Here is a 26,851-nt window from a genome sequence, read left to right on the forward strand (position 1 = left end):
ACAGCAAAGTAAAACTCTAAATTTGAAATACACTTGTGCTGAATAATGATGTTTAGGTCAATGACAGACTGCTTATAGGATGGTGGTCCCATAAGATTATAATGGAGCTGAAAAATTTCAGTCGCCTAAGTGACATCTTGATAATCCTGACCCTGTGTAAGCCTAGGCTAATGTGTTTGTTTGTGTCTTCATTTTTAACAAAGAAGTTTAAAAAGTAAAAAAAATTAAAAATTTTAAAAATAGAAAACTTTTAGAATAAAGATATAAAGAAAATACTTTTTTTTTTTTTTTTGAGATGGAATTTCGCTCTTGTTGCCCAGGCTGGAGTGCAATGGCATGATCTTGGCTCACTGCAACCTCTGCCTCCCGGGTTCAAGCAATCCTCCTGCCTCAACCTCCCGAGGAGCTGGGATTACAGGCACGCGCCATCACGCTCGGCTAATTTTGTATTTTTAGTAGAGACGGGGTTTCTCCATGTTGGTCAGGCTGGTCTCAAACTCCTGACCTCAGGTGATCCGCCCGCCTTGGCCTCCCAAAGTGCTGGGATTACAGGCATGAGCCACTGTGCCTGGCCCAGTGTTTTGTGTTTTAAGCTAAGCGTTATTACAAAAGTCAAAAAGTTAAAAAAATTTAAAAGTTTATAAAATAAAGTTACAGTAAGCTAAGGTTAATGTATTATTGAAGAAAGAAAAATTAAATAAATTTAGTGCAGCCTAAGTGTACAGTGTTTATAAGTATACAGTACTATATACTAATGTCCTAGACTTTCACATTCACTCACAACTCACTCACTGACTCACCCAGAGCAGCTTCAGTCCTGAAAGTTCCATGCATCCATGCATGGTAAATGCCCTATACAGGTATACCATTTTTTGTCTTTTAAACCGTGTGTGTGTGTGTGTGTGTGTGTGTGTGTGTGTGTATGTGTGTATGTGTGTATGTATGTGTGTATTTTAAGATCTCAATTGGCTTTATTTGTGATTCTAGAATCAGGCAACACTTCATTTCATGAAATAGAATAAGTGTTCCCTAAACCATATTTTTACTGTACCTTTTCTATGTTGAGATACACAAATATTTAGCATTGTATTACAGTTGCCTACACTATTCAGTACAGTAACATGCTGTACACGTTTGTAGCCTTGGAGCAACAGACTGTACCGTACAGCCTAGGTTGTGTAGTAGGCTATACCATCTGTGTTTGTGTAAGTACACTCTGATGTTTGCATAACACAAAATCACCTAACAATGAATTTCTCAGAATGTATCCCTGTTGTTAAGCAACATATGATGGTAGATCTGACATTGGATCAGATATACAACATCCTTTATATTATTAATCTTATATTTTAATCTATTTTAAGATTATTTACATTGAAATTGTATTCACATTATTCACCTTATGGCCTCTTCTGACATCTATGTTTGCTTGCTCTTTTACTTGAAATCAGAACCACTTTTAAAGAAGTTTTATTGTCATCACACATTATCTGTGCCTTTATCTTCGTTGCTGTAAAAACTTTTGTACACATTTCACCTGTGTTAAGATAGCTCCAAAACAAATCAAGTCAGACACATTTGCTGCTATCAAGGAGTTTTTATTTTAAAATGTGTATAAAAGTAAAATTTACTCTCTATAAAGTATTGAATCTCACTTGGCAAGTAGTTAACCGCTTAACTACTTGAAGGACGCCTCTATTTCCGTTCTGTATCAAGTCTGAATTCCTGTTTGACTCTATGTATGTTTGACCCATCTTCATATTTTTAAATTACTCATCTCTGTTCTGATTTTTTTAATCTTAGTTTTGTCTTAAACTTATGGACTCTTAAAGTGTATACTCATTTGGTCCAGCTTCTTTCATTGACCATACTGTCTGTGAGATTCATCCATATTGTGCATGGATCAGTAGTTCATTCCTTGTTATTGTGGAGTAGTATTCCATGGTATGACTTTATCACATTTTGTTTATTCATTCTTCTGTTTGTAAACTTTGGGGTTGTCTCAGTTTTGGCTGTTGTGAATAAAGCTGCTATGAGCATTTATAAGTCTCTTTTGCAGGTACTTTTTTTTTTTTTTTTTTTGAGATGGAGTTTTGCTCTTGTTGCCCAAGCTGGAGTGCAATAGCGTGATGTCAGCTCACTGCAACCTCCACCTCCTTGGTTCAAGCGATTCTCCTGCCTCAGCCTCCTGAGTAGCTGGGATTACAGGCGCGTGCCACTGCGCCTGGCTAATTTTTTTGTAGAAACGGGGTTTCACCATGTTAGCCAGGCTGGTCTTGAACTCCTGACCTCAGGTGATCCACCTGCCTCAGCCTCCCAAAGTGCTGGGATTACAGGCATGAGCCACTGCGCCCGGCCTCAGATACCTTTTTTTTAAGAGAAAGGGTCTTGTTCTGTTGCTCAGGCTGGGCTCTGAGGTGGATGAAGCTCACTGCAGCCTCAAACTCCTGGGCTCAAGCGATCCTCCCACCTCTACCTTCCAAAGTGCTGGGACTGCATGCATGCATCACCATGCCTGGCTAATGTTTTTATTTTTTGTAGAGAGAGGGTCTTGCTTTGTTGGCTGGGCTGGTCTTGAACTCCTGGCCTCAAGAAATCCTCCCACCTCGGCCTCCCAAAATGTTGGGATTACAGGCATGAGCCACCATGCTGGGCCACCTGTACCATTTTATTATTTTAGTATATGCGCTGCCGAAGCGAGCTCTCTTTGTACTGTTTTATATTCTCTCCAGCAATATGTGAATATTCTGGTTGATTCACATTTACTGTTGTCAGTCGTTAATTTTAGCCATTCTAGAATGTATGAAGTAGTATCTCATTGTAGTATTAAAATGCATTTCCTTGATGACAAATGCTGAGCACTTTCGTTGTACTTATTGGCCATTGTAAATCTTCCTTTATGAAGTATTTGTTCAAATCTTTTACTCATTTTTTAAAAATTGGGTTATTTCTTTTATTAGCAAGTTGTTTTGTTTTCATTTTTCGGTCTGGATACAAGTCCTTTGTCGGATATGTTTTGCACGTATTTGCTCCCAGTCTCGCTTGCCTTTTCGTGTTCTTAATGGTGGTGTTCTTATCCTGTATGTAATGTGTTATTTTTCTCTGGCTGCTTTTAGGATTTTCTCTTTGTATTTCAGTGGTCTGACTATGGTATGCCTAGAGGTGGTTTTCTTGTTTGGGGTTTGTTGAGCTTTTTGGATCTGTAGGTTGATGTCTTTCACTAAATTTGGGATGTTTCCATCCATTATTCAAATACTCCAAGGCTCTGCTTATTTTTCCTCAATATTTTTTTCTGTGTTTTTCAGATTGGATAATTTCTAATGCTCTAACTTTAATAACTTCTGCCATCTCCAATCTGCTGTTCATTCAATCCAGTGAACATTTTGTTTCAATTTACTTTTTAGCTCTAGAATTTCCACTTGGTCCTTTTCCATAGTTATACTTCTTTGCTAAAATACCCCTTTTATTTATTATGTCTTTTTCCCTTAAGTCTTTGAACATATTTATAATGGCTGATTTTAAATCCTTGACTGCTAATTATATATTTGGGGTTATCTTGGAGTTGGTTTTTGTTGACAGCATTTTGGTGCATATGCATCACGTTTTCCTTTTTCTTCTTTTAAGTCGTGATTTGTTATTGGGTACTGGACATTGTGGAAACTCTGGATTCTGTTATATTCTTCTGAAATGTGATTTTTGTTCTAGCAGACAGCTTGTCTCAACTCATACTCAACTCCAAACTCTTGTCTCTCCTGTGTTGGGCAGAAATCTTGCAGTGTTTTTCAGCTTCCACCTGCTGCTTTATTGATGGGCTGCCTGGGATCTCCCCTGGATATGTGTAGTTCAGCAGTGAGTGAAACTTTGAGTGGATTTTATATGCATGAATTGGGCTTTATTCCTTCTGCCTCTCCCTCAAGCCTTGCCCCTAATTTTTTTGCTACTCTGTCAGCCCTAAACTTGAGTTCTCCTCTGACACCTCAAGCTAGTAAGGTGAGGCTAACCAAGCTGTTAGTGGACTGGGGAATGCTTCAAGCAAAAGGCCACAAGTTCCCAAATCTCACCAGTTGCAGTTTCTGCCTGATACTGGTCAGACTCCAGTGCCTTTAAATAGCGAATTTTTAATATTTTAGTATTATATTTGTGGCAGGATTAGACCAACCAGACTACTCTGCCAGTACTGGAAATTGAAAGCTTGCTGATTCTGTTTTAGTTTATTAGTTATATTTAGGACAAACTAAAGGTTACACGAGTTTCGTTGAATTATAGTATTGTAAAAAGTAAGTTGTGGTGACAGCTTTCCCAGCTGTAACCAGCTAATACCATTCTGTTCTCCTCTCACATAGCCATGTGCAATTTGTGTGCTCTGTGGACTAATCATAGGTCCACATTCCCTTGTGGTTGTTGACCTCTTTATTTTTCCATTAAATTATAAGGGCCCATATTAAAAATAACTTAATTTGAGCTCAGATGAAAACTAAGAGAAGACTATTTTGGAAAGATAATACGCTGCTAAAAACCACACAATGCACTGCAAATGAAAATAAATTTTAAATTATCCCACCATTCGCACAAATAGAGATTTACAATATGCTGGTTACTTTTTTCGTAGTTGTAGTAAAAACGCAATCATTTTTAGTATTGCCTTTGACTGACCCATAGTCAGATCCACTATGAAACATCCCCTAATCTAAATAGAAATGAATTTAGATTAGCCCTTTGGCTTCCGTTGCTCCTTTGTCAGGGATTTTTGTTGATGTCATGGAACTGCTGCTACTAGGAACCAGCAGAGGGAGTCCACATCATGTTCTAGAGACTCCCGGACTCCAGTGAAATTTTAAAATTCTTATTTATTCAGATCTATTGTATTTTTCTCTCTCTCTTTAATTTAATTTTTCTTTAAGAGGCAGGGTCTTGCTCTGTTGCCCAGGCTGGAGAGCAGTGGTGTGATTGTAGCTCCGTGCAGCCTCTAACTCCTGAGCTCAGCATCCCAAGTAGCTGAGACTATAGGCACATGCTACCACGCCTGGCTAATTTTTTTTCTTTTTTTTTTTTTCCTGTAGAAACAGGGTCTCGCTTTGTTGCCCAGGCTGGTCTTGAACTCCTGAACTCCTGTTCTCAAGCAGTTCTCTCACCTTGGCTTCCCAAAGCATTGGAATTACAAGTATGAGCCACCATGCCCGGCTGTATTTTACTTTCTGTAGTAAATCATTTCTGTACTGTTTGTATGTATAAGAATTACTTAATATGGAGATTAATACCAAGGGCCTTAATTATCTTAAAATGATAACTGAAAGAACCATGATTTAAAAAAATCTTTATGTGTTGTAATTTATTAATGTAAATAAATAGATTTTACTTATTATGTCTGGTGTAGAGAACAATTCCATTGTGTTGGGGGCTAAGCCCTCTTTCAGATCTAGCAGTCTTTCATGCCGTCATAGTAATCAGAACTGCTAAATTTCATACGCCCTTGACAGTCACTGCAGTCCCATGTTCTTCATACTGTCCAATGTAGTGTAGAACATTTGGTAGGCTTTCAATCATGAGAATTTTAATATGCAGAGGCAGATTGTCAACCTGGGGTTTGGACAAGGTACCAAAAGCAGCACAGAGTCTTTCATTATTGGTAAATGTCAAGGTCCTATGATGATGTGATGGCATTGGATTGGTTCAGCCTGATTTTAGAGAGACCTGGTGAAATACTGAGTAAGGAACATGAATTCTTTTGTTTGATTTTTTTCAATTTTACAGATATCTGAAAATGCTTATAGTAGTAACCATAAGATCTGCAGATCAGGTAGTAGGAACTATTGATTTTGGACCAGTCCAGGTGCTCTCAGCTGTGATTTCAGCATGCTGCATAGGAGTGGAACAGCAAGCCTCCTGGGAAGTGTCTTGTTTGACCTCAGACCCAAGTACAAGTCTTCACCTAAACCATATATGGTCCAGAAGGAAAGCAAGTTTATTCCTCAGGTTTATACTAAAGTATGCCACCTCTCAATTAAGAGTTTGTCCCAGTGCAGTGATGCATAAATAGCATCTGAAAATTCTTCTATTTGTACCTTTTTAAAGATGAGAGTTTGTATGCAAAGACACAATTTGGAGTAGGTTTCTGAAGGCTAAATTTCTTTTTGTTGCATTTTAATTGCTATGGCAAAGAGAATGAATTAGATTTCTGATGCTAGGCTTGACCTGTAGGCTCCAGATTGAAATTGTAACTGGGAAGAATATTATGTAAAGTAATCTGAGACTGTTTGTGTAGTTAGGAGAGAGTATAGGATCCACACATGCACTCAGACTGGCCTGGGAGTTCTGAAATGTGAATGTAATTAGAAAGCTGCATGCCAATTAGTTGTGGCCTATCTAATGAAAAACTTCACTGACAGAGAATTGTCAATGTGGGATGACAGGAATCTAGTGATGTTAACCTGATGACTAGGGAGAAAGAATGCTAGATAATTATAACAATAATAGTGTGTATTTATTAAGCAACTACCATGTGGCAGGCAGTGTTCTAGGTCTTTTACTTATATTTTTCTGTATTTCCTGTAACCACCCTTTGAAGTGTTACTGTTATCCCCTTTGGTCCTGAGGCATGGTGAGGTAGTTTTCCTAATATTCAATAGTAAGTGGTAGTGCTGAGGTGAGAACCCACGTTGATTCCATGTCCCACGTTCCTTATTCATTCTGTTTTCCCATACCGCCCTTCAGTAGGGGGAATTACAACCTTCTGATGATAGATCTGATAGGAAACCACTGGGCGCTCGAGACAAGGGGCAAAAGACCTCTTCTTGATCTTTATTGGGATTAATCTAATCGTCTACATTGGTTATTAAGCAGAAAATGCTTTAAATGAAAAGGGCCTGTGAGTTTATATGTGAGAAGAAAAGAAAAATAAGTGGGGAAGAAAGGTTGATTCAAGCAGAAGATACATCATCATCTTACAAACCTCAATGGGTAGAAAAAGTGGCAGTAGTTTTAAAGAAGTAAGTCCTTAGGTCTAGGTGAAAGAGAATATGAACACAGATCACCTGAGCAGACATTAGGGCTTGATTCCTTTTCTTTGTTATGTATTTTTGGTAAACTCTGAAAGGTGGCTAATGATTGAGTAATTTTTTAATCTTGCAAGATATAGGAAACATTCGTCATTAACTAGATTTAGGACAGAGCAAGAAAATGGATTATTTCCTAGAATCCATTTAGAGACCCTGTCTTTGAAAAAAAAAAAGTTAATAAAAAAAATTAGCTGGGCATGGGGCTGAGGTGGGAGGATCGCTTGAGTATGGAGGTTGAGGCTGCTGTGAGCCCTGATCGTACCACCGCACTCTAGCCTGCACAACAGAGTGAGACCCTGTCTCAAAAAAAATAAAGAAAATAAATGCAGCCCTGGCAACATCTTGATTTTAGCCCAGTGAGACCTCTGACCTATAGATCCATAAGACAATAGATTTGTGATGTTTTAAGCCACGAATTTTGGGTAATTTGTTACAGCAGCCATAGAAAACTAATGCATATTTAACTGCAAGAACCAAAAAAATCTAGGAACCCTCCATGACACCTTCTTCCCTCATTCCTTCATATTGAATCCATCACTCTCCTCCTGATTTAACTTCCTAAATAGCTATTGGATCCGTTTGTATCTCTGCATTTCCATCCACTAAAAACTTTATTATCTCTAGCTCTTTCTACTGTGATAGTTTCCTGACTATTTTCTCTTGTCTATTCTCAACATTGCAGTTAGAGTGATCTTTTTAAAGGGGGAAAGGTTATTTTGTTCCTCACCCCTACTTTTATGCCTTAGATTTCAGTTCAAGCATCACTTCCTTTGAAAGCCTTCTCTGACACTGCTCCCCCCACTTTCACGCTAGGTCAAGTTTATTTAGCATTCATTCCTACAATAATGATTGTTATAAATGCTCATCAAATGGTTTCTTTATTTCAGACTACTCATGTTAGATTTTAATTACACATTCATTCATGTGATAATTTGATTGATCTCTATTTTCACTGGACAGTTTGAAAACCATGAGAGCTAGAATCATGTCAAGTTTTGCCTTATCATTGCATCCTTAGAACCTAACTTTGTGCCTGTATGCGATAGCATGAAAGACTGCTAGATCTGAAAGAGGGCTTAGTTCCCAACACAATAAATATTTGTTGAATCAATAAATAACTGAAAACATGTTAAACATGTTAATAGTGCCACAGTGACGTTGCTCTAGTACTAAACATAGGTGTCTCAACTATGGTACTTTAATGTACTATATAGTTGTGAAGAGTATATAGCTTGTAGGATAACCACTCGACAGGATTTAAGTAATCTTTTAAAAATTATTGTTATGAAAGTGTAGTAGATTGTCCATAACTGCATAATCAAAATAATTTTCACTTTTAGCTTTAGATTTTTTTTACAATAAGAAGAATTTCAGTTAGTCTTTAAGTGTGATAGAGCTGTTAAAGGAAAATGAGTATCAGCTCTTAGATTTTAAATGCAATCTGATGTAATGCTAGTTACTTGAGAATGTTTTTAGTGACAAAGAAATGTGCGGGAGGAAAAAAAAGAAATGTGTGGGAGTCAAAATGTTTCTATGAATGAATGAGAAAATGAGAACATACGTGATTATGAATGGAAATAGTGTTATAGTTCCAAAAGTGGAAATGTTTTTTCAAACAAAAACCAGGCAACAGAACAAGATCCTGTCTCTTAAAAAAAAAAAAGTTTGAAACAGATTTTTTATTTGTTTTTTAAAAAGGTTAGTTATAAAGGGATATTAAACATGGCTTGGTTTAAAAAAAAAAAAAAAAGAGGCCGGGCACAGTGGCTCATGCCTGTAATCCCAGCACTTTGGGAGGCCAAAGTGGGCGGATCACCTGAGGTCGGGAGTTCGAGACCGGCCTGACCAACATGGAGAAACCCCATCTCTACTAAAAATACAAAATTAGCCAGGCATGGTGGCTAATGCGTAATTATGCTGGCATGATTACGCATGCCTGTAATCCCAGCTACTCGGGAGGCTGAGGCAGGAGAATCGCTTGAACCTGGGAGGTGGAGGTTGTGGTGAGCCGAGATCACGCCATTGCACTCCAGCCTGGGCGACATGAGTGAAACTCCGTCTCAAAAATAAATAAATAAATAAATAAATAAATAAATAGTTTCTGCCAGGTTTGGTGGTTCACACTTGTAATCCTGGTACTTTGGGAGGCTGAGGTGGAAGGATCACTTGAGGCCATCAAGACCAGCCTGGGCAACACAGCAAGAACCCTGTTTCTATACTATTTTTAAAAATTAAAGTAATAGTTCTTACCATACATGAGATAATATATTAAACATCTTCGTGCTTCTGAGACTAAAAAGAGATGCATTGAATTATATCAGGAGACTATATGGGTTAAAAAGAAACCCTCATGTAGTGAGTATAACATTGTTAAAAGTTATATATTGATGCCCTAGTTAGAGTAAGTTTGAACCCTGAAATTAAGAGAATCTTACCATAGAAAATTATGGGCTGGGTGTGGTGGCTCATGCCTGTAATCCCACTACTTTGGGAGTCTGAGGCAGGAGGATTGCTTGAGGCCAGGAGTTTAAGATGAGCCTGGGCAACATAGTGAGGCCCTGTCTCTACACAAAATTGAAAAAAAAATTTAGCCAGGTGTGCTAGTGCACACCTATAGTCTTAGCTGCTTTGGAGGCTGAGGCAGGAGGATCGCTTGAGCCCAGGGATTTGAGGCTTCAGTGAGCTCTATTTTTAGTTTTTTGAGGAACCTCCAAACTGTTCTCCATTGTGGTTGTACTAATTTACATTCCCACTAACAGTGTGCAAGGGTTCCCTTTTCTCCACATCCTTGCCAATGTTTGTTATTGCCTGACGTTTGGATAAAAGCCATTTTGACTGAGGTGAGATGATATCTCACTGCAGTTTTGATTTGCATTTCTCTAATGATCAATGGCGTTGAGCACCTCTTCATATTGCATTATTTCTTGAACAAGTCTCTATCTCACTGCCTGTCTCCGATCCTGGATTAACTTTTCCCTGCGGCAGGTCTCTTCTACCCTGTAATCTATTCTCTGTTACCACCAGAGGGTGTTCGTAACCGTGCCAAGACTGATCTCTGCCTCGTCCTTTTCTAAATACTCTCAGTAGCTCCCCATTGCCTATTTGATCAAACTAAGAATCTACATGTAATACAAGGTCCCTAAATATATGGCTCCTTCTTAACCTTCCCAGCTGCTTCTTTCACTGCTTTTTCCACACATAATTTGGGCTAGAGTCACTTGTATTTATTTGCCAATTCCCAAGCATTCTGTTCCATTTCATTCTTTAATGTCTGAAGATATTTGGGGCATGGAGAAAAATACTCATCACTGCTCATAATTTAATACTCAGTTTAGTAAACCTACTTATCTAATACACTAAAGTTCTAAAATAAAATTTTTTTAAACATTTAGGCTGGGTGTGGTGGCTTATGCGTGTAATTCCAGCACTTTGGGAGGCCAAAGTGGGAGAATCACTTGAGCCCAGGAGTTTGAGACCAGCATGGGCAACACAAGGGGACCCCATTTGTATAAAAACTTTTAAAAATTAGCCAGGTGTGGTGGCACATGCCTGTGGTCCCAGCTACTTGGGAGGATGAAGCAGGAGGATGCCTTGAGCCGGGGATGTCAAGGCTGCAGTGAGCCTTGATTATGCCACCTGCACTCCAGCCTGGGCAACAGAGCGAGACCTTGTCTCAAAAAAATTTTTTTAAAAAACATTTAGACATTGTTTATAAGCTTACTTAGTTAAATTATATTTAATAACAGTTTAAGTTACAATTATAATTAATTATACTGTCTGTTAAACTTCACTTTATATAGTGGTCAAAAATTTACTTAAAATTAAATGTATTTTAAAATATTAACCTGTTGGTTTAATTTATTCATTCTATACTTTTTTTTTTTTTTTTTTGAGACAGGGTCTCGCTCTGTTACCCAGGGTGGAATGCAATGGCACAGTCATGGCTCACTGCAGCTTTGACCTCCCAGGTTCAAGCCATCCTCCTGCCTAAGCCTCCTGAGTAGCTGGGACCACAAGTGTGCACCACCACATCCAGCTAATTTTTCTTATTTTTAGTAGAAACGAGGTCTCACTATGTTGCCCAGGCTGGTCTTGAATTCCTGGGCTCAAGTGAACCTCCTGCCTTGGCCTCCCAAGGTGCTGGGATTACAGGCATGAACCACTGCACTCAGCTGATATACTTGCATTTTTATATTTCCCTAGAGTTATAATACTCTTCCAGATTTCTATTTCTATACTTTTCCAGAATTATAGTAATTTTTCTATACCTTTGTAGGTTACAGTAATCTTACCACTACCAAAACAAGGCAAAATTTCACATTACCGAGAGTTCAGAGTTGTTGATGGATTTGATTCTTAATTAAAACACAAGGTTTGGTTATGCCTAAAGCTTACCCAAAGGCTGTGTTGATGGGCAACCTAAAGTTGGTGTGCATTAGTTCCCCTCTATAATTGAATGTTACCTGCTCAGGAGGATTTTTTTTTTAAGTTCATGCCTTTCTCATAGACTGTTAGTTTCTTGCAGCCTAGAGTTATTCCATTAATTGAAATATTCTTTATTTTTTCTGTGATCAGTGTTTCATAGCTCAGTGCTCTGTTGTCATTATAACTTGCCCTTTTCTGGTAGCAGTGGTGCTAGGAATTATAGATGTTTCCTTTCCTGAGCAATCAGGGATCCGGTCTGTACTGTGAGCTCTCTAGGATATTGGACTAATTCACCGTTTTAGAACTCACAATGTGTACTCAGTCATTGTGTGTGATCAAAGGCACTCATCAGCCACTGCGTCTCCTTTAAAAATACATATTGCTGTATGTGTTAGGGCCTGTGCTGATCTGAATTTCTTGTTTTTGGTATGTGACCTGCTTTTTTTCGAACTGTTTGGCTTAGTCACACACAATTCTTTGTAACTACCCTACCCTCCTTGTACTGAAACAAAAAAGTATACGGCTATACTTCATAAATAGACATATACTTAACAGGAGAAACAAAACACCTAAGTATTAACACCAACCTAGTTATTAATATAATAAGACATTGGATACCCTATTATTTTCACCCTTCTTTACAACTATCTTTTTATGTATCTTAGCTTTCCCTTTTGCATCTCATTATGAATTCATGGCTTATCACAGACTTAATTTATTCCACTTAGCTGTAATTATTATTCTCTTTCTAATATTCAAATTGTGACAGCCTGGCTAACCTCAAGCTGGCTTCTTTGTCCTTTTAGCACTTACCCTGGGACCTTTTTTAAAAATTCTTCTTGGCTGGGCACAGTGGCTCAGGCCTGTAATCCCAGCATTTGGGAGGCTGAGGTGGAAGGATTACTTGAGACCAGGAGTTCAGGATCTTGTCAGAAGCAAGATAGTCCAATCCCATTTTGATATTTTTTTCCTGCCCTAAGACATGGAACTAGTACTCTCCCTTGTTGTTGTTGTTTTGTTTTGTTTTTAAAGAGACAGGGTCTCACTGTGTTGCCCAGGCTGGTCTCAAATTCCTGGCCTCAAATGATCCTCCCACTTCAGCCTCCGAAAGTGCTGGTATTACACATGTGAGCCACTGTGTCTGGCCTCTGGTTCCTTCTTAATGGAGAATAGTATTAGAGACCAAAATCTGTTCAACATGGAGTTGAGGATAAGGAGGGAGGCATTTTTGCTGGCCACTGTAGTGACAGAGCAGGAGACCATGTTTCTCTTAGAACATATGTTAATAATGGCAGTCCAGTTTAACATTACTAAATCTTTTTCTATCTTACCATTTTTCTTTATTATAAGGTTGCATTGACCACGAACACTATCATATTGGCATAGAACTTTCGTATGAAGATCCCTCTGCCATGGAATGCTTCCTCTCACCCCTTTTCACTAGTTGGCAAAGTTCTTGGCCAAGTAAAATGAGAGGAGGAGGGGGTAGAATGAATTTCATTTAAAGCTCAACCTAGTTCAGAAATGTTAAACAAAACCAGAGCAATTGAATATTCTTCTGATATCTTGCAGTATTTTTGTTGAATTCATTTTCTTCCACACACACAAAAAAATTCATACAAACAATATTGAATCAAGCTATCCTGTCAGCTTGGTGTTATATTTGAAAATCATTTGTCAAATTATATTTACATCATACTCTTAGCATTTATAAATTTTTCATCCGGGGACAGTGTCTCATGCCTGTAATCCCAGCACTTTGGGAGGCCGAGGTGGGCAGATCACAAGGTCAAGAGATCAAGACCATCCTGGCCAACATGTTGAAACTCCGTTTCTATTAAAAATACAAAAATTAGCCAGGTGTGGCGGCACGTGCCTGTAGTCCCAGCTACTTGGGAGGCTGGGGCAGGAGAATCGCTTGAACCTGGGAGGCAGAGGTTGCAATGAGCCGAGATCGTGCCACTGCACTCCAGCCTGGCGACAGAGCGAGACTCCGTCTAAAAAAAATAAATAATAAAAAAATTCTTACATTACTTGGAACATGAGCGTTTTGCACAACTTTTCTCTTTCCCATGCCACCCTCACTCTCATGTACTTTGAAAACAAAAATATTCTTGTGCGATTGTAATTTTCAATATTACTAATCAGACTGTACACTTTAAAAAATAATTTATAGAAGTTTATGTATGTTGAAGGGCATTGAAAAACTCAGTTGTGCTCCTAGTCATATGAACATTATCGATCAGATTATCTTTATAGGCTTTTTAATGCTTTTTCCATTGTTGGCTGTACTTCATATAATTTTTATATATGTATACTTACTGACAGTGACCCCAAAATATTTTTGTGTGAACAAGTTAATCTTGAGGGAAATTGATACTGCTGTAAACAACAGATCAGGATTTTCCAATGTGGCCATTTACTTTGCTCATGACAAAATTTAGACATTATCAGAGTTTAAAATTTGCTTTTCAAGAATTATGTGTGTGTGTGTGCGTATGTGTATATATATATTTTTGAGACAGTTTCACTCTGTTGCCCAGGCTGTAGTGCAGTGGCACAGTCCAGTCATGGCTAACTGCACCTTGAACTCCTAGATTCAAGCAATCCTCCTGCCTCATCCTCCCAAGTAGTTGGGACTGTAGGCACACACCATCATGCCCTGCTAAATTAAAAAATTTTTTTTTTTTTTTTTGTACAGACAAGGTCTCGCTGTGTTGCCCAGGCTGATCTTGAACTCCTGGCCTCAGGTGATCCTCCTGCCTCAACTTCCCAAAGCACTAGGATTACAAATGTGAGCCACCTGGCCCTATTTTATATTTATAGTATCTCTTAATCGCTAAAAAGATGGAACCACATAATTATCTTCTAAAAATGTAGTAGCCTCCACTGAGAAAAACAAGTCTTGTCCTTTAGTTGACAATAAGCATGTGCAATTTGTATATATACAAATGGGAGAGTGCCAATTTCCCTTGGAAAACATTCTTCACTTTACAAAGAACTCACCTTTGGATTCCTCTAAATGAGACATTCCAGTATACTTAAACACGTCTTCCCATAATTATCTTACCTTAATTCGTATTACGTAACTTTTAGGGAAACGTCTGTTGTATAAAATCAATAATACCTGTATTTACACCTTTCCATCTGATTCATTGTAAGAGCATGATTTGTTTGCTTATTTGGGTAACAGGCTCACTGTGAAGTAGTAAATAGAGCAATATATGAGAACAACATAACTCTCCTTAGTGGACTGCTTTTATTTTTATTTTTGTTTTTTGAGACAGAGTTTTGCCTTGTTGCCCAGGCTGGAGTGCAGTGGCACGATCTTGGCTTCACTGCAACCTCCACCTCCCAGTTCAAGCAATTCTTATGCCTCAGCCTCCTGAGTACCTGGAATTACAGGTGCCTGCCACCACACCTGACTGATTTTTTGTGTTTTAGTAGAGACGGGGTTTCATCATGTTGCCCAGGCTGGTCTCGAACTGCCCATCTCAGCCTCCCAAAGTGCTAGGATTACAGGCATGAGCCACCGTTCCTGGCCAGTGGGCTGCTTTTATAACCGTATTAATATATAGTTGACTAACAGTCAAAGGAAATTATATATATATATATATCTGTTTTCTGTTTTTTCTTTTTGAGACAGGGTCTCTCTCTTTTGTGCAGGTTGGAATGCAGTGGTGCAAAAATAGCTCACTGCATAGCTCACCACTCTTGGCCAGGAACTATATTAATGTTAGTTTGGAGCCTATAGTTACAGATTTCCACCTTTGATTTCCACGGAAACAGGGAGGTTACTATACCTACCTATGCTCTGATTGTCAAACATGCATGAAGTTTTTGAAAGTGAGGCTCTTCCTTCTTGACCAAGCCAATCAAGACATACAAGTATGTAATTTTTTAAAAAGTTGATGAATCTTATAAAATTGTTTTTGTAGGTAGAAAATCGTCAAATATAGGCAGTTTTAACTTAATGCCTAAAAATTATAGTAGTTATGTTTATATAATATTCTTTATATTATATATTATATAATATAATTTGGTATATATATATATTATATATACCTAATTTATAAGTCTTTTTGGAGATGGCCCTGATAAAATGGGAGAGAAATTGTCATTCAGTTGCTTGGGTAGTGGTTGAAGAAAAGATCTAAAGCTGTGGTTTGTGAACTATACACCATGGCATCCTAGCACCCCATGGAAAAATCCCAGAGGCCTCATGGAAAATTGTTTTGAAAGCAAACACAGAACTACCTATACTAGTTGGACACCACATGAAGTAGTCTGAGATAGTTCACAGTTTCAACAGTGCACTCCATTCCTTTCAATGACATCATATCTTTGCGAAGTTAGGTTTTTAGCAATTGCTTTGATAACCAACAACTACTGTGGGAAAATCAGTGTGGAACAGGGAATGAGGATTGGTGGTGTCTGAACTGATTCCAAGGTTTGAAAAGTGATACAAAGCCCAGGCACACATCCATTAGTAAGTAATTAATTGTGGTTATTTAAAAATGAAATTAAATATTTTTTATTTCATGTCATGTGTATTATTTTTTAAAACAACTACAAGATGTAAGGACACAAATACTTACTAGGTTGTTTGGACCTGACTACTTACTAAACAGAATGGTTATGTATTTGTTGGCCTGGGGTGTCATGCAAACATTGCTGAGATACTAAGGGCACACTGTGAACCAAGAAATTGTGAGAACCTCTGGCTTAAAGTAATTAGACTACCCCATCAGAATTCACATAGCTGACCAAGTCATTGATACCAAGTGGAAAGGTACATTCAACTGAAATTTCTCATGGATAGCGTTTTTAGAGTTGCCACCCCATTCTGCTTGTTTAATATTATATGACAAACATCTGTACAGTAATCCTCCCTTACCCAGGAGGAATATGTTCCAAAAACCCCAGTAGATGCCTGAAATCACAGATGGTACTGAATTCTTTATATACTCTATTTTTTCCTATACATACATACCTACGATAAAGTTTAATTTATAAATTAGACACAGTAGGAGATTAACAACAATAATAATACAATTAACAATTATAACAATATACTGCAATGAAAGTTGTGTGAATGTGGTCTCTTTCTCTCTCTGAATATCTTATTGTACTACCTTGGCCTATTTTTGTACTGTGGTTGACCACAGGTAGCTGAAACCGCAAATATGGGGTGACTACTATACGTTTTAAATTCTGATTACTACTAAAGAGAAAGAATCTTTTAAAAAATTTTGTTTTTTTTTTTAGAGACAGGGTCTTGCTCTGCCGCACAGGCCAGAGTGCAGTGGCACATCATAGCTCATTCCAGTGAGCCTGAGTGATCCTCCTGCCTCAGCCTCCTGAGTCACTGAGACTACAGGCATGCAGCACCACACCTAATTGAAAAAAAATTTTTTTTTAAGAGATAGGGTCTTGCTATGTTGCCCAGGCTGATCTCAAACTCCTGTCCTCAAGTGATCCTCCTGCCTTGACCTCCCAAAGTGCTGAGATTACAGGTGTGAACCACTGAACCTGGCCCGTTTTTAAATAAAAATACTAATGCAAATAAGAAATAATTTCCTAAAAGATGTCTCAGGTATTAAGACACCTAGAAATTCAGAAAATCAATGAAAAGAATACTGTAGCCTGGAATTCAAACATTATTGAAGTCTGAAGAACAATTCCCTTCTCTACGTCTGTATCTGGAGGGAAAGAAGGCTATTATATGAGAGTCACTGTGGTATTCTAAAATATGAGAAAGAGACAGACCATTTTTCTGCTCCTTAAGATAGTTATCTGACCAGCTTTGTTAAAACTGGGAATCTAAGGATCTCTTAACTCCATTTTGGTTTGAAGAAAGATATTAATATTGAAATACATAGTTGCACATCAAATGGCAGTGGGGTTAGGGTTGGGGTACACTTTTATATCTGCTCTCATTTTTCCATCCCTGCCAGATAGTTGTTATTTCTGATTCTAATTGTTATTTCTGATTCTCTAAATCAGTGGACTTGTAATTATATATTGCTTTGCTAATTATGTTTCCTTAACATTATTTTGACAAAGTTTCAGTTATTATTTACATATGGCTCCTTTTACCATCACATTGCCATACACAGGCATAAATGTCACAAATATTAAGATAGTTGAAGTTTTCAGAGCGGCAGACATTTGGGGAAAATTATGGAACCTTCATGTGTTGGAGCTGGAAAGAGCCTTTCAGGACTACTTTAATCATTTCTTTTTTTTTTTTTTTTTTTTTTTTTGAGACAGAGTCTCGCTCTGTCACCCAGGCTGAAGTGCAGTGGCATAATCTCGGCTCACTGCAACCTCCGCCTCCAAGGTTCAAGCAATTCTCCTGCCTCAGTCTCCCGACTAGCTGGGACTACAGGCACGTGCCACCACGCCCAGCTAATTTTTTGTGTTTTTAGTAGAGATGGGGTTTCACTGTGTTGGCCAGGGTGGCCTCAATCTCCTGACCTCGTGAGCCACCCACCTCAGCCTCCCAAAGTGCTGGGATTACAGGCGTGAGCCACTGCACCCAGCCTACTTTAATCATTTCATTTAACATGAATTAATTTGCCTGTTTTGGGATACTTTAAGCAAACTGTCCTAAGAAAATAACAACTGTTTATGGAAGGATTTCCCTAGGTAATGATGTTTTCATAACTCTGATATGAGACTGGGAGGTATTTTTCATTGATTCAAACTTTAGTATTTCCTACTTCTGTTCTGCCTCATTTCTTCTTACTGAATCCTAAATTGAGATAGAAGAATACCTTCTTACTGTCCTTTCAGAAATAACCAATTGTGTAAGTAATACATTCTTGGAATTTGGTTGTTGTGATACCATGATATAATAAGAAACATATTTGGTCATTCATTGACCATGGTTCCTAACATAGACCTCCTAAAACTCTTGTAATTTCCTGAGCAGTAGGGGTACTAGGAGAATGTTTTGTTCTGATATTTGGTTTTGTTTTGTTTTAAGTGACAGGGTCTTGCTCTGTTGACCAGGCTGGAGTGTTAAAGGCACGATCATGGCTCACGGCAGCCGCTACTTCATGGGCTCAAGTGATCCTCCTGCCTCAGCCTCCCAAGTAGCTAGCCTACAGGCACATGCCACCAAGCCTGGGTAATTTCAATTTTTTGTAGACACAAGGTCTTGAATAACCATTCTGTTTAGTACATAGTCAGGTCCAAACAACCTAGTAAGTATTTATGTCCTAACATCTTGTAGTTGTTTTAAGTTGCCCAGGCTAGTCTTGAACTCCTGGCCTCAAGTGGTCCTCCCACTTTGGCCTCCCAAAATGCTGGGATTACAAGTATGAGCCACCAGCCTTGCTCTGATATTTGTCCTTGAACCCCATTTCCTAACACAGAGCTCTGAAGACCTTTGTGATTTCCTGGGTGATGGGAGCATCTTTTGTTCTAATGTGATGACTCTTTATGGGCCCTGGATGGAGGCTGGTTGCCAGGGAAACCAACCCTATAATTTGAGGGTTGGAACTTTCAGTCCCACCTACTGACCTCCAGGGAAAGGAGAGGGACTGAGGTGGAGCTGATCACAAATGGCCAATGATTTAATCAATCATGCCTATGTAATGGAGCCTCCAGAAAACCCCCAAAGGACAAGGTTCAGATGAGCTTCTGGATAGCTGAATGTGTGAAGGTGCTTGAAAGATAGTGTGCCGGAGAGAGTGTTAAAGCTCCATGTCCCTTCCCACGTGCCTGGCCCGATGCATCTCTTCATCTGGCTATTCATGTCTAACCTTTGTAATACCCTTTATTAATAAACTAGTGAATGTAAGTAAAGTATTTCTCTGAGTTCTGTAAGCCACTCTAGCAAATTAACCAAATCCAAGGAGTGAGTCATGGGGGCCCCCGGTTTACAGCCAGTCAGTCAGAGGCATAGGTGACAACCTACTGCCTACTTGCCATTGGCGTCTGAAGTGGCGAGCAGTCTTGTAGAACTGAGCCTCAGCTTGTGGGGCCTCACACTATCTCCAGGTAGATAGTGTCAGAATTGAATTATAGGACACTCAGCTGGTGTCCACTGAAGAATTGCTTGGTGTCAGAAGTTTTGTGTTGAATGAGAGTAGAGAATACTTTGTTTTTTCCAAAAACAGTTTGGTTTTTCCTCTGTCTCTCAAAGCTGTATTAAATCTTTCCTTGAGTAGAAGACTTCTCTCGAGACAGGCGTATCCATAAGACTGGGTGGAGCAGGTCATGACGTGCAGCATGGAAAGGCCCCACAGAGCTTCTTCCACCGGAAGATTAAGCTCTAAGAGATCAGGCAGGAAAAAGGGATTGGAGTTAGGATGAAAGTAAATGATCAATACCCTGGAAGGCTTAGAAAACTCTCTTCAGAAAGACCACAATGGGCTGAGCTCAGTTGCTCACACCTGCAATCCTAGCACTTTGTGAGACTAAGGTGGGAGGATCGCTTGAGCCCAGGAGTTCAAGACCAGCCTGGGCAACATGGTGAAATCCTGTCTCTACAAAAAAAAAAACAAAAATTAGTAGGGCATGCTGGCTCACACCTGTAGTCTTAGCAACTTGGGAGACTGAGGCAGGAGGATCGCTCGAGCCCAGGAGTTTGAGGCTGCAGTGAGATATGATCACACCACTGCACTCCAGCCTGGGCTACAGAGCAACACCCTGGCTTAATACATTCTGGCATGTCTTCTTCTTCTTCTTCTTCTCCTTCTTCTTCTCCTTCTTCTTCTCCTTCTTATCCTTCTTCTTCTCCTTCTTCTTCTCCTCCTCCTCCCCCTCCCCCTCCCCTCCTCCTCTCCCTTCCTCCTCCTCCTCCTCTTCCTCCTCTTCTTCCTCTTCTTCTTCTTTAATGAATTATCTTATCCAAATAGAGGGAGTCTGCTATTACTAGAGTTTGATGACATAGCATGGGTGGGCAGAGAGGGGAAAATGGGAGATGACAGAAATGAATGTGCCAGAGGTTTATTTTGCCCAGAATCCTGGCCACAGACAGTATGCTAATGCCTGATTGAAGAACAGATTTAGCTGAAAACACTGCAAAAGGAGTATGAATACTCCTTCTACAGCCTACACCATCCCTAGCTAGTCTCTGCTCCTCTCCCGAGGAGAGGAAAAAGTTTGCATCCTACCACCTAATTCTTCCTGTTTATAATCAGTATAAAATTCTTAGACTCCTTCATGTGGGTACCCTTAGGAGTGCCTAGGTCTGCTCTGCTTGGAAAATGTGCTTTCCTCCCATATTCATTCTTCTGGCCTAATGATTCCAGTCTCCTGAGCCATCATCGTCCTTATCTTTTTTTTTTTTTTTTTCTGTAGTTCTGTTTTCCAGTCCTTTAATCTTTCTTTTTGTTTTTCTAAATTAGGGATCAGAAACTCAAATTCTTACAGATAATGTAAACAAGGTGATAAGGATTGTAATGAGCTGGAGAGTGCCCAGCTAAAGGGGACAACTATTTCTTAGTTCTGGTGAATTGTTGCCATGGGGGCATATAGATCATTTGTTGCCAGATCTTGAGATATATTTCAAGAGAAGCTAGGAATCTGAGAAATTAGTGTACAGTTTCTCAATGTTTACATGTTAGTATTTAATTCTGATTTTTAAAATATAGCTAGGAGTTGCTACTGGGCCATAACTTGGCAACCTCTACCCTATATCTTATGTAAGTTTGAAGCTGAAAATCCAGCCCAGTATTAAGTATTTGACAAAGGCCATATCTCTTTGTATCCTGTCAGTTACGCTCCATTTCTTTCTCAGAATTGCTTTCTGGTCAGTTGAAATTCTTTGACATGTTCCTTGAAAAATTGTCCAACATATCTGAATGGAAGCAGTTGAGAAAAAGAAATATTTTGATCTGAGTATGTTTACTGCTTTTTCCCCCATGAAAAAGGCATGCAGGAAGAGGCTTCAAATAGAAGACTAAGAACATCTGCCCTCCCAAAGATTGACTCTGCAGGATAGAGACTGCACAGGCCCCTGCAGCATTTGGGTCCTCAAAGATTTTGTTAAAAAACAAATGCTGTAACTTATACCTTGGTGATTAAAATTCTGTAGAACTAAGTCTTAAAAGTCCTCAGCTACACTTTAAATATAATATGATTTGATATTATATTCTGCTTAAGTATTCATGAATTATGCTGTTAAAGTTGCTGGGAAGTAGGAGGGAAGAAGTAACCATTTAGGGAAAGTACTTACTGGTGAATTCATTATCATGTTAGAGAATAGGAGTTTTGCTTTCTTGGTTCTAGATGACTTAGGTTATAAAAATAGGTCTAAAATGTTTCTTATTACTCTCTCTTTCTTTCTCCCTTTTCTCCTATTCCCCTCTTTTTTTTAGGTTTTCAAAACAAAAATAGAGTTGCAATCTTGGCAGAACTGGACAAAGAGAAAAGAAAACTACTTATGCAGAACCAGTCTTCAACAAATCATCCTGGAGCTAGGTATTGACACTATAATGTGGGTTTTTTGTTTGTTTTGTTTTGTTTTGTTTTGTTTTGAGACGGAGTCTCGCCCTGTCCCCCAGGCTGGAGTGCAATGGTGCAATCTCGGCTCATTGCAGCCTCCGCCTCCCGGGTTCTAGCAATTCTCCTGCCTCAGCCTCCCGAGTAGCTGGGATTATAGGCACCTGCCACGACACCCAGCTAATTTTTGTATTTTTAGTAGAGACGGGGTTTCACCATGTTGGTTAGGCTGGTCTTGAACTCCTGACCTCAGGTGATCCACCCGCCTTGGTCTCCCAAAGTGCTGGGATTACAGGCGTGACCCACCGTGCCTGGCCTATAATGTGGTTTTTATATTCAGTGATATAAAAATTTCTTGGACCAAATAATTCAAATTGGCTGGCAATGATTTTTAACACTGCAATCTATTCATTGTGTTTTCTTTGTATAGGGGAGGCTAAATTTTACCTGTGCCCAACTTAGTTCTTACTGGGAGGGATCTCTGTAAGAAAAGACAGATTCACAAGAGAAAAACAAGTTTATGAGTGCATGCAGCACACGCCACAAGGGAGAAACCTTATAACTCAAAATCATGGCTTAGAACTCTACTTATATAGCATCTTCAACAAAGAACAATAAATGTGGCACAAACAAAAGGGATTTTAGGCTTCTTGGGGTGGGAAACTGAGAAGGTAAATATATGGAGAAAACGAATGGAGTAAGGCTTGTTGGCAGAGTCCTCTGCCGCTGTCCCTAGGCTAAGAGTCTAGAGTTGTCTCCAGTAGAGGAGAAGTTCTATCCTATCTTTAGGCAGAAAGTGGGTAGGGGAGAGAGAGAGCTTTTCCTCAGTTTGCTGCTGCCTTTTATTTTTATTTTTAAGCAACCCTATTAACTGAGCTGCTTCTTAATTGCTTTCAGCTCAAAAATAATTTTTATATCAAAGAAGCATATTTTAGGTGACATATTCTGGTTCCCTTCATTTCCTAGTCAGACTTTTAACAAACTGTTTAGTTGATTAAATTGTAAACATTCTAACTAGAATATTTAATTTTCCCTATAGACTTCATAGCCTTCAGACTTTTTTTTTTTTTTTTTGAGGCAGGGTCTTACTCTGTCACCTAGAGTGGAGTGGAGTGGCACAATCATAACTCACTACATCCTGAGTCTCCTGGGCTCAGGTGATCGCCCCTGAGTATCTCACACTACAGGTGCACCCTACCACACCTGGCTAATTTTTTTGTTTTTTAGTAGAGACAAGTGAGGTCTTGTGTTGCCCAGGCTGGTCTCAAACTCCTGGCCTCAAGTGATCCTCCTGCCTCGGCCTCCCAAAGTGCTGGGATTACAAGCGTTAGTCACTGCACCTAGCCCTTATAGCCTTTTTTTCTTTTTGAGTTTTGTATGGTTTTTTATTACTGCAATTGCTGCTAGTGCCCCACTTTTTAATCATTCTGCAAAGTAGGCCAAATTTAGGTAGCTCGATGATCTTTATTATAGGTATTCAGTCTCTGCCATATTTAGTATCTTCCCTCAGATCCATTATTGCCGGGCATGGTGGCTCACGCCTGTAATCCCAGCATTTTTGGAGGCTAAGGTGGGTGGATCACTTGAGCCCAGCAGCTCTAGAGCAGCCTGGGCAACGTGGCAAGACCCATCTCTACAAAAAATACAAAAAATTAGCTAGCCATGGTGGTGCATGCCTGTAGTGCCAGCTACCTGGGAGGCTGGGGTGGGAGGTTCACCTGAGCCTGGGAGGTTGGGGCTGCAATCAGCTGATTGCACCACTGCAATCCAGCCTGGATGATACAGTAAGACTGTCTAAAACAAACAAACAAAAAAGATCCATTATCCCCTTCAGCCACCACCACCCTAACTCTCTTCTGTCTTTCTCTTAAAGCAATTGTCTGTACTCATCTTTACTTTCTCACTTATTGATGCCTCAACCCACTGCAGTCTGACTTCCAGGCCCTCCATCAAAGAAAATGTTCTTGCCTAGGTCTCTTGTAACCTTCTTGGGCTAAATCTGGCAGACCAGAGTCCTTTTCTTATCAGACATCTTAGCGTTATTTGACACCACTGATCACTTTCTTTCTTTTCTTTTTCTTTTTTTTTTTTTTTTTTGAGACAGGGTCTCTGCTGTGCAGGCTGGAATGCAGTGTCACGATCTTGGCTCACTGCAACCTCTGCCTCCCATGTTCAAGTGATTCTCGTGCCTCAGCCTCCCAAGTAGCTGGGATTACAGGCGTATGCCACCACACCCAGCAAATTTTTGTAATTTTAGTAGAGATGGGGTTTTGCCATGTTGGCCAGGCTGGTCTCAAACTCCTGGCCTCAAGTGATCCACCCACCTTGGCCTCCCAAAGTGCTGGGATTACAGGCGTGAGCCACTGCACCCGGCCCACTCTCTTAAAGTACTCTCTTGGCTTCCATTTGCTCACCGGAGAATGTAAAACACAGTAGGAGGAGACTATCTTGATTTCTTCTGTGGACATTTCTCTATTTGTCCCTTGAATGCTGACAGCCCTTCGAATTCTGTTCTAGACCAGGCTTCCTAGCCTGCCTATTTTCACTGGACAGTTGCATCTTTTCCCACATGCTGTTATTTACGTGCTAATCACTTAACGCATTTGCAGCTCTAGTCTGTCCTTTCTTCTAGGCACCACCTCTGCCTCCTGGATGTCTCCACTTTGATGTCCACAGGCATTTCAAATGTAGTATGTCCCAACCTGAACTCATTCTCCCCGCTCTCCAATCAGCTACTGAATATTCTTGTGTATCCTGTCTCAGTAAATGGTTCAGGCTGCCATCTACTAGTTACAAAGTCAGAAATGTGAACTTCAGTTGTTTACCATTCCTTTCACTTTCATCTCCAAGCATTCACCATTCTCTTGTGATTATACTTTAAAAGGTGTCTCACATCTGTCCATTTTCTTCATTGCTACTGATGCTATCCTGATTCCTGGCCACTCTCATTTCTTGCCTCAATTATTATAACTGCTTCAGAGTTCCTGTGGTCTTACGCTTCTTGAATACATTCATCAGTTGTGTCATTTAGCAAGCTTTAATCGGGAAGTAACAGAAATATAACAAAATTGGCATAAACATTTGGGTATCTGTTAACCAAGAGTGTGAAGATAAGGTAGTTCCAGAGTAGCTTAATTCAGTGGCCACAATATCATTAGTGATGCAGCTTCATTCATCTTTCCTTTCTGCTTTACCCCATGGGTCAGTGGCTCCCTCAGGCCAGAATATGACTGCAGTGGCTTAGGCATCACCCCGCACTGAGCCACCTGTAGAGGAAAAAGCCTGAAAGGTTCCTATGGTGTGTCCCATTTGTAAGAGTGAGGAAAACACTCTCAGAAGCCTTCCTGTAGACACCCATCAAGTCTGGTTGCCCAGATTATGTACCTTTCTCTTGCCTAAACCAGAAACCAGCTAGGGGAATGACATTGTCTTACATCAATCAAGGTCTACCCCCTGGGGCATGAGCCTGGCCTGCCTTGAAGCATGTGACCACTGATAATTGAACCAAGTTTGGGTTCCATCAGCAAGGAGGAAAGGAGACAAACAGCTGTTGAGGAGGTGACCAACACTGTCTGCCACAGTAGTGCAGTAGTGGTCTTTCTGAACTACAGGATGATAGTTCTTTTTTTTGAGACAGGGTCTCACTCTCACCCAGGCTGGAGTGCAGTGGCACCATCTCCAGACCTCCCAAGCTTAATCGATCCTCCCATCTCAGCCTCCCACATAGCTGGAATCGCAGGCACATGCCACCATACCTGGTTAATCTTATTTTTGTAGAGATGGGGTCTCACTATATTGCCCAGGCTGGTCTTGAACTCCTGGGCTCAAATGATCCTCCTGCCTCGGACTCCCAAAGTCCTGGGATTACAGGCATGAGCCACCACGCCTGGCCAAGAGGGTGATACTTCTGATCATGTCACTCCCCTGCTGCCTAACACTCTTTGGAGGTCTCCTATTACTGTTAGGATAAGGTCTACATTTTATAACATTTTCCAGACCATTTAAAATCTCAGTAAATAACATAGACTTTCTTATATAAATTCATGAAGATAGTGAGAGAAGGAAAAAAGACTTATTCTTGGAGGTTTTTTTTTACCCCTATAAAGAATATATAATGAAAAGTTGTGATTCAGAAGTAAGGACATCTCTTTAAGAGATTTACTGTATAGCATAGTGACTATAGTTAATGATACATACTTGAAAATTGCTAAGAGAATTTTTTGCTAAGAAAATTGCTAAGAGATCTTAAATGTTCCACAACCAAAAATGGTAAGTATGCGAGGTGATGGATATGTTAATTAGCTTGATTTAACCATTTCACAACAAATACAAATACTAAAACATCATATTGTACACTGGAAGTATATACAGTTTTTGTCAAGGATACCTCAATTTAAAAAAAAGAAGATAATTTACTACCATCCAAAAAAAAGTAAGGATGTTTCTGCCTTAAGCAGCCGAGTAACCAAGATTCCCATTTTAGCATTGCACTCTCGAGACCCTCTCTTAATAAGGACTTCCGGGATCACGCTGAGCAGCAGCATATTGCAGCCCAACAGAAGGCAGCTTTGCAGGTGAGCAGTGTAACTGACATTCTTGCCTCGGTGGAGGTTTCCTGGATCTCAGAAGCCAGCACATAGTTATTTTATATTTCAGTGGAGCAATATCAATAAAAATGTTCCACACATAATTGCAATGGTTTGCTGATGTTCAGTCAAGCCCAGAGGATTTGAAGGACCAGTGCAGCAGTAATGAAAGTATCTTTTATGGTGTTGACTCGGTCATGATTGATTCTGTGCTTCTACATGCCAAGGGATTGCTTGTGCACAAAAGAGTCTAGCATATTTGGCTGGACAGGAATCATCTTAAAAATAGAACTGGCTAAATAGTACATGCATTTTTTTTTCAAATCT

The 26,851-nt window shown here is 39.6% G+C and overlaps 2 protein-coding genes across 8 annotated transcripts in view; one reads left to right on the forward strand and one right to left on the reverse strand.

Moving 5' to 3' along the window:
* The window catches only part of INIP (INTS3 and NABP interacting protein), a 34,139-nt gene that overhangs the window by 2,052 nt on the left and 5,236 nt on the right, over positions 1 to 26,851 (forward strand). The window contains exons 2-5 of one of the 7 annotated variants that reach the window (XM_055117241.2): positions 3,766 to 3,849; positions 5,061 to 5,161; positions 21,815 to 21,917; positions 26,422 to 26,512. In XM_055117241.2, the coding sequence (XP_054973216.1) occupies positions 21,880 to 21,917; positions 26,422 to 26,512 (129 nt within the window). In that variant the 5' untranslated portion in view covers positions 3,766 to 3,849; positions 5,061 to 5,161; positions 21,815 to 21,879. Of the gene's footprint in view, positions 1 to 3,765; positions 3,850 to 5,060; positions 5,162 to 14,181; positions 14,275 to 21,814; positions 21,918 to 26,421; positions 26,513 to 26,851 lie in introns of all 7 variants that reach the window. The other 6 variants (XM_057303136.2, XM_055117242.2, XM_055117240.2 and 3 more) reach the window with 6 other exon arrangements.
* KIAA1958 (KIAA1958 ortholog) overlaps positions 15,953 to 26,851 on the reverse strand; it is a 209,893-nt gene continuing 198,994 nt past the window's right edge. The window contains exon 4 of the mRNA XM_063594261.1: positions 15,953 to 19,764. Coding sequence (XP_063450331.1) covers positions 19,708 to 19,764 — 57 coding nt within the window. The 3' untranslated portion in view covers positions 15,953 to 19,707. The remainder of the gene's footprint in view (positions 19,765 to 26,851) is intronic.

Source organism: Pan paniscus, chromosome 11 (assembly GCF_029289425.2).
Source record: "Pan paniscus chromosome 11, NHGRI_mPanPan1-v2.0_pri, whole genome shotgun sequence".
In the NCBI taxonomy this organism is placed as follows: Eukaryota; Metazoa; Chordata; class Mammalia; order Primates; family Hominidae; genus Pan; species Pan paniscus.